Here is a 17,897-nt window from a genome sequence, read left to right as displayed (position 1 = left end):
GGCCAAAGTGGTTCAAGTGGACAGAGAGCAAGTAATGAAATATATCAAGGAGAGTCAGGACAAGAATAAGCCTAGTTTTGATTCTCGTGAGAAGGTAAAAGATCGCGAGTGGAAAGTGGGAGAGTTGGTGTATGTGAGGAATCCAAGACTGGTCAACAAATGTTGGGACAGCAAGTACATTGGTCCTTGCAGAATTTCTGCTGTTAGGAAGGGGGTAGTCATCCTGGAGGGGGAGTAGTATGGTCGAAAGGGAAGATTGCTAGAGCACATGGAGTGAGAAGTGGTATGGAAGCAGGAGGCCCGGACAGCCAAGGTGTGGTAAGGAGGGAGGAGGATGATGACGAAGGTGAGGTAAGGAGGGAGGAGAATGAGAGTGTTCAAAACAGTTTGAGTTGTTTTCAGAGGTCCAGATCCAAACCGGTCTGGATAAAAGACTATTACACGGATGGCGGTAGGGATTTAACGTTACCGGTAATGGAATACCGGTAACATTAAATGCCCATGCAGATTACGACCCGGCTCACTGCCATTAGCGGCACCGCTAAGTACGGTGCCACTAATAGCGGACAGTCCGTGTGCGCGTGACCCGCCATCCCGTGAATTACGACATGCCGCTAATAGCACACCATCACAAGGCAAGTGCACATGGCAATAGCGGCATGGTAAATCCCCCAAAACCCCTTACCGGCATGGCGATAATACCTCCATCACGAACCACCCGTTAAAAGAACTAAGCAGTGTTAACACCTGCCACAGGTGGCCAAAATCAGCACAGGTGGAGGCAATGGAAACTGTGGCTGCTCAAAAGAAGCACACCACACCCCTTCCAAAACCCCTTCACACACCAAGATGGTTCCAATACTGGCAGCATTACATGGCCTGGAGGACCTGATTGCAGCGCTGCTGCTACAACAACAGGCAGCACAGAGGAGAGGCAGGAGGAGGAGGAGGGCTAGACAGGCACAGCAAGCACCAGCACACCACCTAATCATACCACAGAGGCACCCACCAATTCCCCGGATCAGAGCCAGTCCATATAACCTAACACCTGAGCAGATACACACCCTGTACCGTCTGGACCGGGACACCATCACCAGCATCGTGGACATGATACACAACAACATTGTGAGCCTCATGGACATCAGAACTGCCATCCCCCCTCTACTCAAGGTGGTGACAGTGCTCCAATTCCTGGCCACAGGAACCTACAGCATACAGTGGGGCAGATGCATGGCATCTCCCAACTAGTATTCTCATGCATACTGAACCAGGTACTCGATGCCCTCCTGAAGCATGCACCCGAACACATATCCATGCCATGGACTGCCCAGGAGATTGCAAACACCAAAGTTGGCTTCTACTCACTGGCAGGCATCCCAAGTTGCATTGGGGCCATCGACTGTACACATGTGGAATTGGTCGCCCCAAATCACAATGAAGTAGTGTACCGAAACAGGAAGCAATTCCACTCCCTCAATGTCCAAATGGTATGTGACGCCAACAAGATAATCACACATTGCTATGCCCGATTTCCAGGATCTACCCATGATTCCATGGTCTTGCGGAACTCAAGTATCCCCTGCTACATGGAGCGACAAATGGGACAACGTTCGTGGCTACTTGGTGAGTAGCAGGCCAAGCACATGGCAGTGTGATTGGGGGGGATAGATAGATACTCCAACTGGGGGTGCATGGGGGGGTAGATAGTTACCCCAACTGGGTGTAGCCTGTAGTCCGTCGCCCAAATGCACATACAGATCGACGCAAATGTCCATCTGGGAGGGCAGCAACGTACTTGAGATGAACGGACATGCAAGTATATGCTACACAACACAGCTGACAATCCAATTCTAGTAACATCAAACATCAATCCTCATTGCACGACACTCCACGCCACGAAATACACAAATGTCATCCATGCCGTCAACATAGTCATGCAGCATTCCTACAGCACAACATCAACAATGCATTGTACCCTTCGATGCATGTGAAGGGATACCCCCTAGCCATGGCAATGCACCACGAACCCATGGCACCACTGAAGTGATGCCTCTCAGCATGGCAACAGCAATGTTGGAAGGACAGTACACCACCAGTGTGGTACCAAATGTGCCTGGCCACAGGGACACCTATCACCTGGCCTCACCCAGAACATGTCAATTACTGTTGTAGGCATCAATGGGGCATGTCTACTTGCAGGTTTATGCTCACCTGTGCACATAGCAGTTACACAGACCATTTTCATTTATGCAGTTGACTGTGCACATGAATCCCAATGATAGGTCAAAGTATGTGATATGAACAGGCCACACTTGTGTTGAAAAGTAACAGGACCCCATTCCTTCCCCCATATAGGTGATGCCAGCTATCCCCTGAAGAGGTGGCTCCTCACACCTGTATGGAACCCACAGAACAGGCACGAAGAAGAATACAATTGTGCACATACCCGTACCCGCCTCTTGATCGAGCAGACTTTTGGACTTTTGAAGTCACGGTTTAGGTGCATTAGCAGGTCTCGTGGCGCTCCCCTGTATGGCCATGTTAAGGTGGCAAAGATCACCATGACATGTGTCATGCTGCACAATATGTGTATCAGACGGAATGTGCCACTGCCCCCTGACATTGAAATGGAGGCACCTGATGAGGATGATAATGGGGATGAGGATGGAGGTGAAGGGGATGCAGGTCATGCAAGAGGGGATGGCCAGGAGGGACGTGCTGTGAGACAGCATTTGATCAACCAAATCTTCTGAGTAACATGTACTCGTACTGTCACCTGTATATGGCTGGTGATGCACTGGTGTCTGTTTGCTAGCTCACAATCGACCTTGGCGTCAATAAATTGCACATACACAATGAAGGAGTCCAGGCCTGTGTTTTGCTCAAACAACAGTGTATTTATGAAATGAAACAGAAAAATGTGCAAGTCCCCAATCATCCCACCACCCTTCCCCCCACCCCCCACAACTGTCCCATCACAAACTTCCCTCCACCCCCACAACTGTCCCATCACACCCTTCACCCCACCCCCCACAACTGTCCCATCACACCCTTCCCCCACCCCCACAACTGTCCCATCACACCCTTCCCCCGACCCCCCCACAACTGTCCCATCTCACCCTTCCCCCCACCCCCCACAACTGTCCCTCATGAGTCTCCAGCAATGTTTGCGCCAGGCATGTACACAGGGGAATGGACATTCACACCCTATTGGTCATTGGCAGGACCAGCATTTGGGGGCTGGCTGGAGGTGCACCTGGTGGTGCGTGCAGAGCGTCTGAGTGGACTTGTCTGCCGCGAACTGGTGGATGAAGAGGTGGCAGACTGTCCTGGTGCTGGTGGTGGTGGGAATTGGAGGTCCATTGCATCCGCAATGCGTGTGAGCACCTCCTGGACGCATATGAGCTCCCCACACAGCCTGTCTGTGCACGACTCCATCCCCTCCCTGGAGTGCCTGGATGTCTCCCTGAGCTCCGCCCTGAGACGGGCAGCCTCCTCGATGTGCTGACCAACCAGCACAGTGAGAGCCTGTTGCCGTTGGATGATGCTGGCCAGGTCAAGGGCAGTGTCGGGCTGTGGGGGTGTGGCTGCTGCGCATTCTGATGCTGGCCGGTGTACAGATGTAGGCTCTGGGGGGCTACTGAAGGCCTCCATGGTCTTGTCACCAGTGAAGTTGGAGCCAGGTGTGTGTTGGGGTGATGGCTCTGGGGTTCCAGCAGGGCTTGAGGTGTGCATGGCCAGGTTGAGATCTGTAGGCTCATCCACATCAGACAATGGGACAATGGCTGCCGCCTCTCCTGCCGAACTGGCTGCAGCTGAGGGTGGACCCTCGGTGGCTGTGATTGGGGGGGGGAGTGAACCTCCAGAGGCGGGGCAGTAGGGTTTGGCGTGGCACTGGCAGTGGCGCTCAAACGATGTTTTGAACGCTGCAAATGGAGCCTTGAGCCTTTTCCCCTTGATGTCGTTGGGGTGTCCTCGCTGGGCTGTGGCCTTTTTTTCTTCTGCACAGGGGGTGCCTGGGATGCTTCCTCGCTGTCTGTATGTGACCCTGTCGGGGACAAGAAGGGGGATGTCATTAGTTATGGTTCAATGTACTCAATGCAGGCTACATCATGAATTCAGATGGGGCCGTTTGGACTTCATTGTGAAGGATGCAGGTGATGTGTCATTTCAGTGGCTCATCCATGCAGTGTTGTGTGTGGCACTTGGCTCTGTTGAGTGTGCATGTGTGTGTGTTTGGGTTTGGCACTGACATGGGCAGGGTGGGATGCATGTGTGGATGTTTGGCCATCCATGAGGTGATCCAGGGCTGACATTTGTGGGGACCTGTACATTCACATTGCATGCTTGCATCAGTGCACTTACCTCCATCAGAAGTGTCTGCCACGCCATGCTCCATCCTCCCAACTCCCTCAATACATTCAACTCTGATGAGGTTGGTGCATGTCTCCTCCCACTCCTTTAACTTGATTGGCGACCCAGATCCGCCAGCAGTGGCAGTCTTATGATTCTCTGCCAGGATCATTCTGACCCGGAGTCTCAGGTCATCCCTTTTTTTCCTGCACTCACGTACAGTGCGCGTGCTGCTGCCCACAGCACTCACTTTCATTCCCACTTCGACCCAGATAGCCTTTTGCTTAAGGAGGGTCTCCCGCCGCATGTCATTTGCGAAGACCACTGCAGCATTGTCCGATAAGGTCTGAGTCAGCATGAGTAACTCCTCAGTAGAGAACTTTTCCTTCCGCTGGCGGTCTGTGGCTTTTTTGAGTGCCTTGGGCATGGTAACGGTGTTGCAATGGATCTCAGACAGCAAGGTAACACAAACAGGTCCAGGGGGCAGAGGATGGCAATGGATTGTGTTTTTAAAGATGGCCACCGTGTTCTTTCCCGTTCCTGTGCGATGACGCTTTTTCCGGTTCCGGTATTTAACAGTCACCGCTATTTGCATGCTGCGTCAAGGCGGAGTTGCTATCTGCACTGTCGAGGAAGACGGTAATTGACTTTTGGGGGAGTTTAGCGGCAAGGCAGCAGGGGCATTACCGGCTGGCACAATGCTGGTGTCAGCGTACTCATAAGGGTATGCTATTAGCGCCCTCCTGTGACAGCGGACACATTAAGGGCTCCATGCCAGTAATTTGCGGATTTTACCGCACAACGTGTAATGAGGCCCTATGTGTCTTAAATTTAGTGGAAGTAATTTATCTCTGCGTATCACATCCTTGGGTGTTATTGTAGGGTTATGTGGGTGTTTTTCTGTTATGTTAATTTGATTGTTTTGTTTTATCTTTCTTTATCTATGGCTGTATGTTTGCTGTTTCCTTAAGGAGAGAGATATGTAGTGATTACGTGTTTCGAACGCTGTGTCGCGTGAACCCTGCTCTTTGTTTACTTTCATGAGAGCTTGGTTCGCGTGAGAGAGTGTCGGTTGGCGATGTGGCTGTGGGAGGTTTTGCCTGCGGGCCCGCATAAGTAAACCTGGAGTTTAACTTGAACTCACTGCGTCGGCCCATCATTACAGCTGTTTAAGGGGAGAAGCATGGGAAGAACCCGAAGAAGATCTATAGACCTTCAGAATATGTTTATGTCAGTGTTCTGCTGACTTCACATATGAAAAGGCTTGGGTGAATGGGAAACAAGTGAAGGTGTTAATTGACCAAGGTAGCAAGCAGACTGCCATAAGAGCTGACCTGGTCACAATAATGAACCTTGAGAATGCCACCCTAGTTAGAGTTACCAGTGTACACAGGGACAATGAAATATACCAAAAAATACCTGTGTACATGAACATCAGGGGCAAATCATGTTTAATATCTTCAGCCATCATTCCTGGAATCCAAGAGGAAGGCATTGTGAGTCGGGATTTACCTACGTTTTTCACCCTTTTGCAAGACACCCCACCTTCCTATATAGATTTTTCACCCCAGGACTACTGGCATTCTAATTATTATTCCCAAAACTCTCCAATACAGGGCTAGGAAAATATGGAATCCACTGAACCTCCTGCATAATACAAAGAACCCAAAAACCCAGAGTCAACTGCTGAGTTTACTTATTTATGTTTATATTAGTAAGCACACACTGGGCAATGAATTACATGTAATATAGTTCAAGATCAATCACAGTGTTCCATTCACTTGCTTTATGACTTTGATTCCACAGTGAAGTATGTGGGTTCTCAGAGTGTTATTATTTGTGTGTGTTCTTTAAGCTTCAGTTGAGTTCTGCCTTCAAAGGCAGTTTCTTGGGCTGTGGCACATTTCAAGTTCTATCTATGGGGTCAAACTTTTATGGTAAAAACTGAACACAAACCTTTGGTTCAACTATTAGGTAGTGTGGAATGGGCCAAAGGATCACCTAGAATATCTAGATGGATGATTGAACTTCTAGCCTATGATTTCAAGGTAGTATACATAGCTGGTAAAGACCATGTAGTAGCAGACTGTTTGTCTAGGCTACCGGTGAAGGGTAAAGATGCTGAGGAAGTACCTTTAGAGCAAGGCTTGAGTATTTCTGATATTGAATACAATGTCATAAGTAAAGATGAGTGGGAGATTGCTGATGGTGAGGATCTTGTATTAAAGCAGGTCAAAGTATGGACCAGGACAGGGTGGCCTCACAAAGATGTTGTGGAAAAGAAGTTTGACTGCTTCTATGGTATAAAGGATGAGCTGAGCCTATCAGAAGACAGTCTAAAACTCAGGAAGGGTAATAAAGTGATCCCGCCCAGTAACGTTAGATCCAAATTGGTGAGTATAGCTCATCAAGGCCATATAGGGATGGGAGAAACCAAAAGATACATCAGGGAATTCTTTTGGTGGCCGGCAGTTGACAGTGAAGTAGAGATGTGTGTTAAGAACTGCAGAGAGTGAAAGGAGAGTGATAAAAGTAAAGTGGTTAGGGAAGCACCCATGTGACCTGTGAATGTTCCAGATGAACCTTGGAAAAAGGTGGCTGTGGATCTGATGGGCCCACTGCAGAATTTGGGGGAGAATCTCGAGTATTTGATTGTGCTAGTAGATTACCAATCCAAGTGGATAGAGTGGAAGGCAATTGGTGAGGCTACCACGGCCCAAATGATATCATTTTTTGAAGAAACATTTTACAGGGAAGGTTTCCCCACGGAACTGGTCTCAGATAATGGTGTCCAATTTTGTTCTGACAAGATGGTGGAGTTCTTCAGAAAATTTAGCATAAGGCACTACAGAACGGCACTTTATCAACCCAGGGCTAATGGGCTGGTAGAGAGGGCTAATAGATTTGTGAAGGGAGGTTTGCAGTTAGCAATGGCAGCTGGTTTGGATTGGCAGAAAGTGTTGAGAGAGATGGGTTGTAACTATTGCACGACACCCCACACAGTTACCAAAGTTTCACCTTTTATGTCTCTCAAGGGCAGACAGCCGGGCACAAAACTCTGTCCAGGGTGGCTTAACTTGGCCAAGAGTGTGAATGTTGACAGGAATAAGATTATAACACTTATCAAAGAAGGCCAAAGTGAATACAAGGAAAGGTTTGACATGGAAAAGAAATCCAAGAGTTTGGTATGGAAAGAAGGTGAACTTGTATATGTAAACAAACCCAGGTTGTCCCCTAAATGCATCAACAGCAAATTCATTGGGCCTAAGAAAATAGCTGTAGTAAGAGGAAATGTGGTCATAATGGAAGGTGGAGAATGCTGGTCCATGTCCAGATTAGTAAAATGTAATAACAATGGTCAAGCAGTAGAGGATGAAGAAAATGTTAATGATAATGACAACGGCAACGACAGTGAGTTGGTATATGACTCCGGAGGAGTTGATAAAAGTGTACAACAAGACAGAGATGTTATTACCGGTGCAGAAAGGAGTAGAGGAAAACCTCTTTGGTTGAGAGACTATGTATTAGAGTAACTCTATGTCATTGGAAGGGGGGATGTGTTGAGTTTACTTATTTATGTTTATATTAGTAAGCACACACTGGGCAATGAATTACATGTAACATAGTTCAAGATGTGGATGTGGATCAATCACGGTGTTCCATTCACTTGCTTTATGACTTTGATTCCACGGTGATGTATGTGGGTTCGCAGAGTGTTATTATTTGCGTGTGTTCTTTAAGCTTCAGTTGAGTTCTGCCTTGAAAGGCAGTGCCTGCTGTCGCCACAGTCTTGACCTGAATAAAGGAACTTGAAGCTTTTAATGTTGTCCGGATCGCTTCACTTTACATCAACCCCTAGAGACCAGTTTGCTGGCTATTTCCAAGAGACCAATAAATCCACCTCGCCTCTACCTACACAGTCAAAGAAATATCAATGGAATATGCGAGAGTCCTTGGATATATCTCATGCCTGTTCTTTCCCAGGTCTTAACAAAGAAGGACCAGGACAACAACCAGTCATATCCACCTTGAATAGGGCAAGGGTATGTGAGAAACCAGAAGGTGTTTCACCCGCTTGTCCCCGGGGATCTGTCATCTAGGTGGCCAGGACACGGCCATCGCTTTTGGAACTAGTACCTGGGAGTGGACCAGTGGGAGAGGTTCACCTGGATTAGGTGCCCTCGGGGAGTTAAAGTGGAACACCAGAAGGTGAGACGCAGTCTCCCCTTCCCAATAACACATTTTCCCCATCCTACCAGGTAGTATACCTATGAATACTCCCCTCCCCCTTTTTTGACACCAACTCTTTCTCATAGATAGTTCACCATGAGCGACAATAGACTAACACCAGACCCCTATACCTGACATTTCCCAACACTATAGACAGGCAAGTTCAGGCAATTGCGGATTATTACACACCTGACTTCCATCATGCTTCCCCACATGGGTAAAAGACGGAGAACGAAAGTACACTCTGAGTGAGGCAAACCGTGTGAGGAAACAGCAGTTACAAGATGGCAGTTTAATACAAGGAGAAAGACAGAAAGATCAGAGAGAGTCTCAAGGAGGGAAGTACCCGTGACCTCTAAAGACCGTTACTTTCATGAGCCTTATAAAGTAAAAAACTGAAGACCAGGAAATAAGGCTGACCAAAACTGCAAATTTTGTCAGAGCTACCCGGGGCTCTCCCACGTCGATAACCCAGGAGGGGAGGAGCGATTTCCACGGTGGTACTGTCCTTGAGTACTACAACAAAGTGGTGAGTCAGAGAGACAGATTCCAAACCAGCTTGTGTTTTGAACCAAGGTTGCAAGCGGCAACATTGTACAAAGAGAACAGTGTGAAAGGCTTTTGCAAAGAGTGACACAGATCATTTGAACTTTGCAATTCAACTTTGGGAAGCAAGCAAAAGTTACCATACACAGAGCGGTCCGACGCCACGTGGGTGCTCATTCGAAAGTCTCTCTTAGGTATCCAACTGATGCTGAGTATGAGTACAAAGCAATAATGAGATCAAAGTGGTCGTCCAACGGGTCAAGCTAAATCCTGTGCACATTTGAAAGTCTTTGATAGTTCATAGTGCATCTCAATTGATCCAAGCCCAGCTGAGGGGGACTAATCGACTAAAAGCGAGGGATCTGAGCCTGGCTCAGGGGGATCTGAAGTGAACCGCAAGTCACCTGGGAAAGAATTATCTGAACATACTTGGAAAGGGATCAGAGCCTAACTGATGGCAATCCAATGTTGAACCTTCGCTGTGTAAAAGGATATGAGCCCCGCTGACGGGGATCCAGGGTGTACACCCAGAATTGAATACTGAGAAAAGGAAAAGTATGTTTTCGTGTTGTTTTGTGTAACAGGCAGTCTGACTAAAGAGAATTGCGAGTAGTGAAGATAATTGAACCCAGAAGGTCTTGAACTGTGTAAATGGAACTGCATCCTTATACCCCAGAAGCCAGAGTGTGTGCTTTGCTTGAGTGAGCCACCTTGCCCTGTGCTGGAAATGTGGGTTAGGGAGGCCAATGTTGCCTACCATCCCTAGACCACCCGGGACTAAAAGGAAGGGCCACAGACCTTGCCAACAATACCCTGTGACAGTCCAGGGCAGAGAAAGTGGGCTGGGCGTAGCCCTCTTTTATTGACCTTTCCTTGCACATACACATCACAGGAGGGACAAGAACAGCGGAATTGGATAGGGATTGCTAGAGGGGAGGGAGGATAAGGAAGGGGACAGGAAGCAGCAATGTGTGGGTTATTTGGGTGAGGTCAGTAATGGAGGTGGACCATGAGAACAGCAGGAGGATGGAAGGGGCGGCAGCATGTGGAGGAGACCGTGGGAGCAGGTAAGGCATTGGATGAGGATGGAAAGTGGTTCTGCAGTGTGAGTGTGCATGTTTGTGTGGCAAGTGAGTAGAAGTCAGTATAAAGAGTGGATGGGAAACAAATGCAACTAGGTGAAATGGGGGTTACTGAGTAGCAGGTTTGGGAGGAAAGATTTAGTTGCAGGAGGAGAGAAGTAGTGGAAGGAGGAGAGTAATGGGGAGGAGAGAAGGAGATTGAAGAGGAGAGCAGTTATGGGAGGTGGGTAGTAATTTGGAGGAGGAGTAGGGAGTGGTTTTGTAGAAGACGTAACATCAAAGAGTGGAGGCGAGAGAACGGAGGTGTGAAACATCAGAGTGACAGTGGATTGGAGGTAGGTGTAAGAGGAGGGGTAGGCAGAAAAAGAAGAACGAAGGTTGTATGTGTGGGTGTGAGTATAGGTAAGGCACCATCCCAATTCCCAATTAGAGCACTACACCTTGTTGAGAGTAAGGAAAGTTAGGAAGTAGGAAGTCCCTGAAGGAATGAATGAGCCTTATCTAGATCTTAGATCACCCTAGATCTTAAGGCAGCCTGTGTGACATGCCTAGAAGACGGTATACGATAGCTGGTCTATTTACAATTAGAGGTCCCTGAGGGTAGCCTGTCTATAGTGCCTAGAAGGGCATATGAAGGAAGATTTTCTGTTTCACACAGACGATCAGATCACACAAAGACATCAATGATAAGCTCCATCTGAGCTTAAAGGTATGTGTAAACGCACCCCGGTCACATGCACAGCTATCATTCACACATTGTAGAATTCAGCTACAACTACATCAAATTCAGTCTAGCTGGACACGTAACTGCTTTGCCCTTAACATATAGACTTACCTCAACACCACTGCCATTAGATAACAACGTCAAACTACGACAGCTTTCACTCTGGTTGTAGAGTCGGCTATTCACATGCCTCGATACATGTCCGACCTCTTGCGTTGCTCACTGGAGTCTAGCCAGCCACCTAAATCCTAATCCTGGCCAAATGCTCACACACACTCTAAGACTTTTCTGTGAATTTGCTCATACCTGGACTTCGGTCAGCGAGGCTGTTCCTACCACAAAGCGCGTTGAGGCCATACACAAGGAAAAAGGCGCTATACAAATTACAACTACTACTACTACTGCTACCTAGGGAATTCTCATTCATCTAAGACAGACCTTAGACTGTGTGGGTTATCAGTAACTAGCACCAGCCTTAGTTTATGGACGCCTGGAATAGAGAGGAAATCCGATGGGACAGAAAAGAGAGATTGGGATGGCCCTAGGGCTTACAAAATGTAAAAATAAAACACAAAATGTAAAAATAAAAGCCTTGAACCGGTTATGAGAGTCTGAGTGAGTTTCTTTGTGTTGCATATGTGACAATGCAGCACAGGTTTTGTCATATAGTTGCAAGAAAATAAGATGTTCAATTTAGAAGACATGTCACACTGTGAAGTTTCACTGCCTTCATATTCAATAGGCAGGGGCACAAAGGGGAAGGTTGGATAATAGAATGGGGCCCCAAACTTTTAGGGCCGACCTTTGGCAAGAGGATCCCCGGGTCCATTCACTAGTCTGTCAGCCACACAGGACCTATACATCAGGGCTCCCTTCATTCGCTAAAAGGCAAGTGCATACCTGGACACACAGTCTCTGCAAATTTAAATGAAGATGGAAAAACCTGGTGGCCTCGTGACAATAGGAAACATCAGGCACAACTGGTGGGGCAGGTGCCCCCAGCTTAAACCTGAGATTGTCTTGACGAGGTATTGGATCTAACAATACCTCTGGCCAAAGGAAACAGCATGCATCACTGAGGAAGCAGGAATCACTGAGGAAGTAGGAATCACTGAGGAAGCAGGCATCACTGAGCAAGCAGGAATCACTGAGGAAGCAGGAATCACCGAGGAAGCAGGCATCACTGAGGAAGCAGGAATCACTGAGGAAGCAGGAATCACTGAGGAAGCATGCATCACTGAGGAAGCAGGAATCACTGAGGAAGCAGGAATCACTGAGGAAGCAGGAATCACTGAGGAAGCAGGCATCATTGAGGAAGCAGGCATCACTGAGGAAGCAGGAATCACTGAGGAAGCAGGAATCACTGAGGAAGCAGGCATCACTGAGGAAGCAGGAATCACTGAGGAAGCATGCATCACTGAGGAAGCATGCATCACTGAGGAAGCAGGAATCACTGAGGAAGCAGGCATCACTGAGGAAGCAGGAATCACTGAGGAAGCAGGCATCACTGAGGAAGCTGGAATCCCTGAGCTGAGGAAGCAGGAATCACTGAGGAAGCAGGTATCACTGAGGAAGCAGGAATCACTGAGCTGAGGAAGCAGGAATCACTGAGGAAGCAGGAATCACTGAGGAAGCGGGAATCACCGAGGAAGCAGGCATCACTGAGGAAGCAGGAATCACTGAGGAAGCAGGAATCACTGAGGAAGCAGGCATCACTGAGGAAGCAAGAATCACTGAGGAAGCATGCATCACTGAGGAAGCAGGAATCACTGAGGAAGCAGGTACCACCATCTTAAAACTGAGATTGTTTTAGAGAAGCATCTCAACCCACATCCCTGCCAAACGGCACCAGGAGTGGTATCTACACCATACTTCACACCATTATGCCCCTAGTAACACAACTGACTTTGAGAAAAATCCTCTTCGACTATAAATATAAAGGGCTAAAACCTCTTCAACAGAGCAAAACACCCTCTACCAAATCAGCAGAGCGAAAGGCCCCAAAGCCGCCCCATATCCTGAAAATCATCTATAACTGAAACCTAATCCTTGCTCAGTGGGCCTGATTTGATTTTGTAGGATTTTGTGAAGCGCACGTACCGCAATAGGCAAAGACAATAGGAGGCAGAATGATTCTCCAAATATAAAGGGTTATTTCTCAAATATCCAGGTCTGAACGTTTTTCCAGAAGGTTAGAAGATTGTTTTCTGTTTGTAATTGTAATGGTAATGAATTCCATTTAGTCGAAGCCTGGAATGAGAAGCCAGCTCCACCCATTCTGGCTTTAAAGATCCTTGTATCATTCTGGGGGAGGGTGGTGCACTGAGACTGCGATGGTAAGGCTGTACTAGATCATAGAACTGTAGACTATCTGTCATCATGGAGGCATTGATTACAACATATGGTCTTATAAAGAAGGCACATGGGCTTGAACAGAAGCCTCCTCCTCACTGGCTAGGCCAGGAGGCAGGTCAAGTATGTCAGTTGTGTAACCCTTACTGGGGGATTACAATCATACAGCCCAAAAGGTTTAGTATCTATGTACCATGTGCTCATTATTCAACCATGCCCTGTCCCTTCACCCTCCGGTCGCCTCGAAATGGCATGGGGCACCTTGCAAATTCCCAAAATATTCAAATAACTACATCATCAAATAAAAATCACTGGCATTCCCAAAGAGAGCCACTAGTGCTAGTACCCCCCCAGACCCCTTTTTTGGGATCTCTTTCCCTTTACTTCTCCCTTTGCCCTCTGGCTCTGAGCCCCTCTTTACTTCTCACTCCTCCTGTTCCATCTAGCCCTCAATCATCTTCCATCCTCACACACTTGTCGTGGTTTATTGGACGGTCACTCAAGGTGGTGCACACCAAAGCGCTTTTTCGGGCAGATAGCTCAAGCGCAACATGCTCGCCTGGGAAGCAAGATGTGAAGGAGGAGTATTGGTGCACACTAATTGTTAGGCAAAGGAAATCTACAATGATTTAATAAGTCTTAAACAGGAAAGTATACGTGCGGGGGAGGAATTGTGGTCCTGGCACAAAACCACCACATAACATAAGGAAGAAAAAATGATCCACAATTGGAATCCTCCCGTCCCCTGCACACTATCAAATGCTGTATAATAGAGCTAAAGTAATTTTAGACAACAGTTCTACTATTTACTAAACACGTCATCAAAAAATGACATTACAAATTGATTCTTCTAAAATGTTATATTTTTGATTTGTAGACAAAGCAAAATATATTTTATATATCAGAGGTGGTGAAGCAAATGAATAAGTCTGTTGTCTGTGGCTGACGCATTTCGAGGACAGATTCCTCTTCTTCAAAAGCCTTAGCGGACTGAAAGGTAAATATCATACAGAAAGAAAATAATAATGGATACTAAAGAAAGATAGCATTCAAATAATCTCATAGGTCTTCAATTTAAAAGTGAGCATCAATATATGTATAAATGGTGTTTCCTATAGACAGAGGCAGATCTAAATCTACTGGAATTTTGATATGGTTGTATCTGTTGTAACTGGTCAATAGGATCAAACTACCAGGACCAACATGTTTTCAGAGTACAAGAGACACCCTATTTGTCCCGTGTGTACTCAGCATATCTGAAGCCTATCAGTTGGTTAATCTGTTTACAGATACATGGCTACACATGGCAATAGTATAGATTTCGTTCAAAATTAGTACAGTCACTATATTTCTAACAAACAATCTATCAGGATTACAGCTGAGATTATAACATGGCGCCATCCTGGATCAACCCAGTGTTTATGCTGATCGTAAATGCATAATGAATGGTGGTTACCTTAATAAAGGTTTCAATAGGGATGTCCCGTATTCTTACGCCCAAGAGTACCCCTGATCACAGAAGACTGGCAGTCCAATTGGTGATGTCCAGTTAGTAAAGCCTATGGGTGAAATGCAACTAGTAAAGGTTTGCAGCCTAAGAGGCATAAAAGAAAGTATCATCAGAGCGTATACTAACAAGTTGTAATCGTATTTCAGGTTATAACTGGTGATGGCAAAATAGAAAGCAGCCTATACATCTATCCAAAGTATCGAGGCATGTGAATAGCCGACTCTACAACCAGAGTTTCAAATCAGCTAAGTGAAAAGCAGCTCACCGGAGTGTTGTACAAATCTAGATATCGTTTATTCCAAATGCGGGAGAGTGTGCCGTGGCAAGGCTCGCTCTGCCCAGGGCGAATGAGGCTAAGCCCCTCCTCCTTTTCAAGTCCACAAGTCAAACGCGCAAGCTGGATTGGCCTCGCACTGCCCTGCGCTGCCGTGTGCAAGCAAGGATAGGGAACGGGCTTTGGTCGGCTCAGGCCCCTCCCAGCTTCCCGTTTACACACAACGGGTGTCAGCCCCTCCGTGGAGTTATAGCGTGGCTCGCGCGCTCTCCGCCCGCTGTCCCCAAACACACCTCCTAACCTTGTCGCTGGCGCCTGCTGTTGTATCTCTTCCAAACCGTTCCCTGGGCCTGCTGGCAGGGCAAGATCCACAGCCGGGTTGTCAGGAGCGAAGCGGGATCAAAGAAGTTGATGCCGCGGTGTGCCACATGCCGGTCCACAGTCATCGTCACCAATGATAAATGAAGGCGGAGGCAACAGGAAGTTTTAAGAAGGTTTATTAAATATAAGGCTTAACGACAGCAGGCACTGTTACCCAGGCACTCTGCCAACTGTAACCCTTTTTCATTATAGAACTCACACTCACAAAACCATGTGGCCTAGATATGTCAGTAAAGGAAAAAAGGGGGAGCCAGACATGTGATGTCATCAGTGATGTCATCAATGACATTTGTGATGTCATTTTTGATGTCCTGGGTGTTAGTCTTAGCAGTGCACGGTGGTGGTGCGAGTTATGGTTGCTTAGCTTACCATAACTGGTGAATTTCAGGGGTTTTTGGTTTTACTTGGAACGAGAACGTCCCTTTAACAACGTTTTTTACTGAATTTCATAGGTTTTAAGTAGCGCAACTTAACCATAACGTCCCTTTAACAAAGTTTTTTAACTGAATTTCATAGGTTTTTAGTAATGCAACTTAACCATAACGTCCCTTTAACAAAGTTCTTTTACTGAATTTCAAAGGTTTTTAGTAGCACAACTTAACCATAACCTCCCTTTATCAAAGTTCTTTTTACTGAATATACATTTTCATAGTGTGAATTTGATAGATGTTTACTAGGATTCCCTTACTTTATATACATGTAACATAGAACATGCTGAACCCCCTGCTAATGATTTCGATGTCCGCGGACTGTGCATATGTCCGCGGACGGATGCGGACAACATCAACACTACCCAAACACTCAGGGGGTATCTTAAATTGTTCTATCATGCCATATAAACACTGCACAAGTTCAAAAAGCAGCACATAAACATATTATATGTAATAGTAAATAGGAAGTGGAACCTATATATCTAACACATCAACCATCCATTTAAATACCATATGTAGTCAAATGGAATATACCAAAACAAAAAAGATATGCCTCCAACAAAATTACCTCACAGAAACTGCAGACCTAGAAGCAACAGTAGACCTACACAACAGTACGAATACACCTTACCAGAAACTAGTGAGTAAACTTAATTTTTCTTATATATTTCTAAACGTTTTGTATTAGGTACACTACAATTAATATATTTTTGTTTTTCACACAGAAATGTGCAGTACTTTGGAATGGCTTGAGGAACATTTTCCACGTGAGGAAATGACTGAAGACAGTGATAATAATGGTAGACACTTCTCTATATAAGCAAATTAATAATCATTACTTTATGTGTATCTAACATATATATATTTATTTTTAAAATTATGTTTCTTTTAATGAAATTCTTTGTGCCTTATTTTTTTTCAAAAGCAGTTAAAATTTCCACAGACAGCACGGCTGTCTGGACTGTCCATAATTAACAAAATGGAGATGTCGTAAGGACACTAAACCTGTCCGTACCATTCACAGCAAAGATGGAACTGTTCTTAGAACACACCCGGTGTCCGGGATGTCTGTAAATGAACAAAATGGAGGTGTCCTAAGGATACTATACCTGTCCGTACCATTTGCAACCAAGATGGAACTGTTCTTAGAACACACCCGGTGTCTGGGATGTCTGTAAATGAACAAAATGGAGGGATCCTAAGGACACTATACCTGTTCGTACCATCCGCAGCCAAGCTGAAACTGTCCTAAGAACACGCACGGTGACCGGGATGTCCGTAGTCAAACAAAATGGAGGTGTCCTAAGGACACTAAACCTGTCCGTACAGTTGGTAGAACATCTACGCACATCCGCACGACACCCGTAAGACCTGCGAACATCGCACCTGTCCGTAACTGTCCTTCTCACTTGTATCGCACTTTTAATTTGTTTGAGGATCCAAACACTGTCCGTAGAACACCCGCGCGCCTGCGCACTTCCATTCCCGTGCATTTGGTGTCCTGCGGACACCCGTTCCCTTCGCGGATGTGTTCCCGACGTCATCATGTGACTGCACCCACGCTGAGCGTGTGTCCTAATTTGCGGACACTCTCCGGTTCCCCAACATTTTAAAAGAACTTTTCTAGACAATCCAGATTATTTTACAGTAAAAATTCACCATTGCACATGTCCCAGAAAATGACCCTTTCTTTCCACATACTTTTTGGAACTTTTTTAACCTTTATGGGTTTTCGATCTGTTCGTGAAGTGCACCCCTTCACCCCTATAAAAGGCCACACCCCAGAGCTGATCTTCATTGTACTTCTGCCAATTGCAGATTGACTTTTGATGTCTTTGCTGCTCTTGCTGAGATTATCTCATCAACTCTGATGGCATCCACAGCTGCTGTTGCTATATCTGCCTCAGCACCACCCCCAAACCCTCCACCACCACCACCTCCCCAAGGGCCTGCAGAGGGCAACAGGCATGAGGATGTAGAAAACGAGGATGAAGAGGATGAAGAGAATGAGGTC

General features: G+C 46.5%; 1 protein-coding gene across 1 annotated transcript; it reads right to left on the bottom strand.

Annotated features, from left to right (window-relative positions):
- Positions 1 to 3,207: 3,207 nt before the first annotated feature.
- On the bottom strand, positions 3,208 to 4,780 carry LOC138579840 (myb-related transcription factor, partner of profilin-like). The gene is made up of 2 exons (XM_069650071.1): positions 4,366 to 4,780; positions 3,208 to 3,836 (listed from the first exon to the last, which is right to left on the bottom strand). Exons 1-2 carry the CDS (start codon positions 4,778 to 4,780, stop codon positions 3,208 to 3,210), a joined length of 1,044 nt encoding a protein of 347 aa, XP_069506172.1.
- Between the last annotated feature and the right edge of the window lie 13,117 nt (positions 4,781 to 17,897).

Source organism: Ambystoma mexicanum, chromosome 3p, assembly GCF_040938575.1.
Source record: "Ambystoma mexicanum isolate Mex_15411 chromosome 3p, UKY_AmexF1_1, whole genome shotgun sequence".
Lineage (NCBI taxonomy): Eukaryota > Metazoa > Chordata > Amphibia > Caudata > Ambystomatidae > Ambystoma > Ambystoma mexicanum.
Note: the sequence above shows the minus strand (reverse complement) of the source record. Positions and strands in the feature narration are given on the sequence as shown.

Excerpts from the sequence above, each read along its gene's own strand:
- LOC138579840 (XM_069650071.1), bottom strand. The coding sequence starts at position 4,780 with ATGCCCAAGGCACTCAAAAAAGCCACAGACCGCCAGCGGAAGGAAAAG. Across the intron at positions 3,837-4,365 it reads GGCAGACACTTCTGATGGAG|CCACCGAGGGTCCACCCTCA; the intron begins GTAAGTGCACTG and ends CCCCAATCACAG.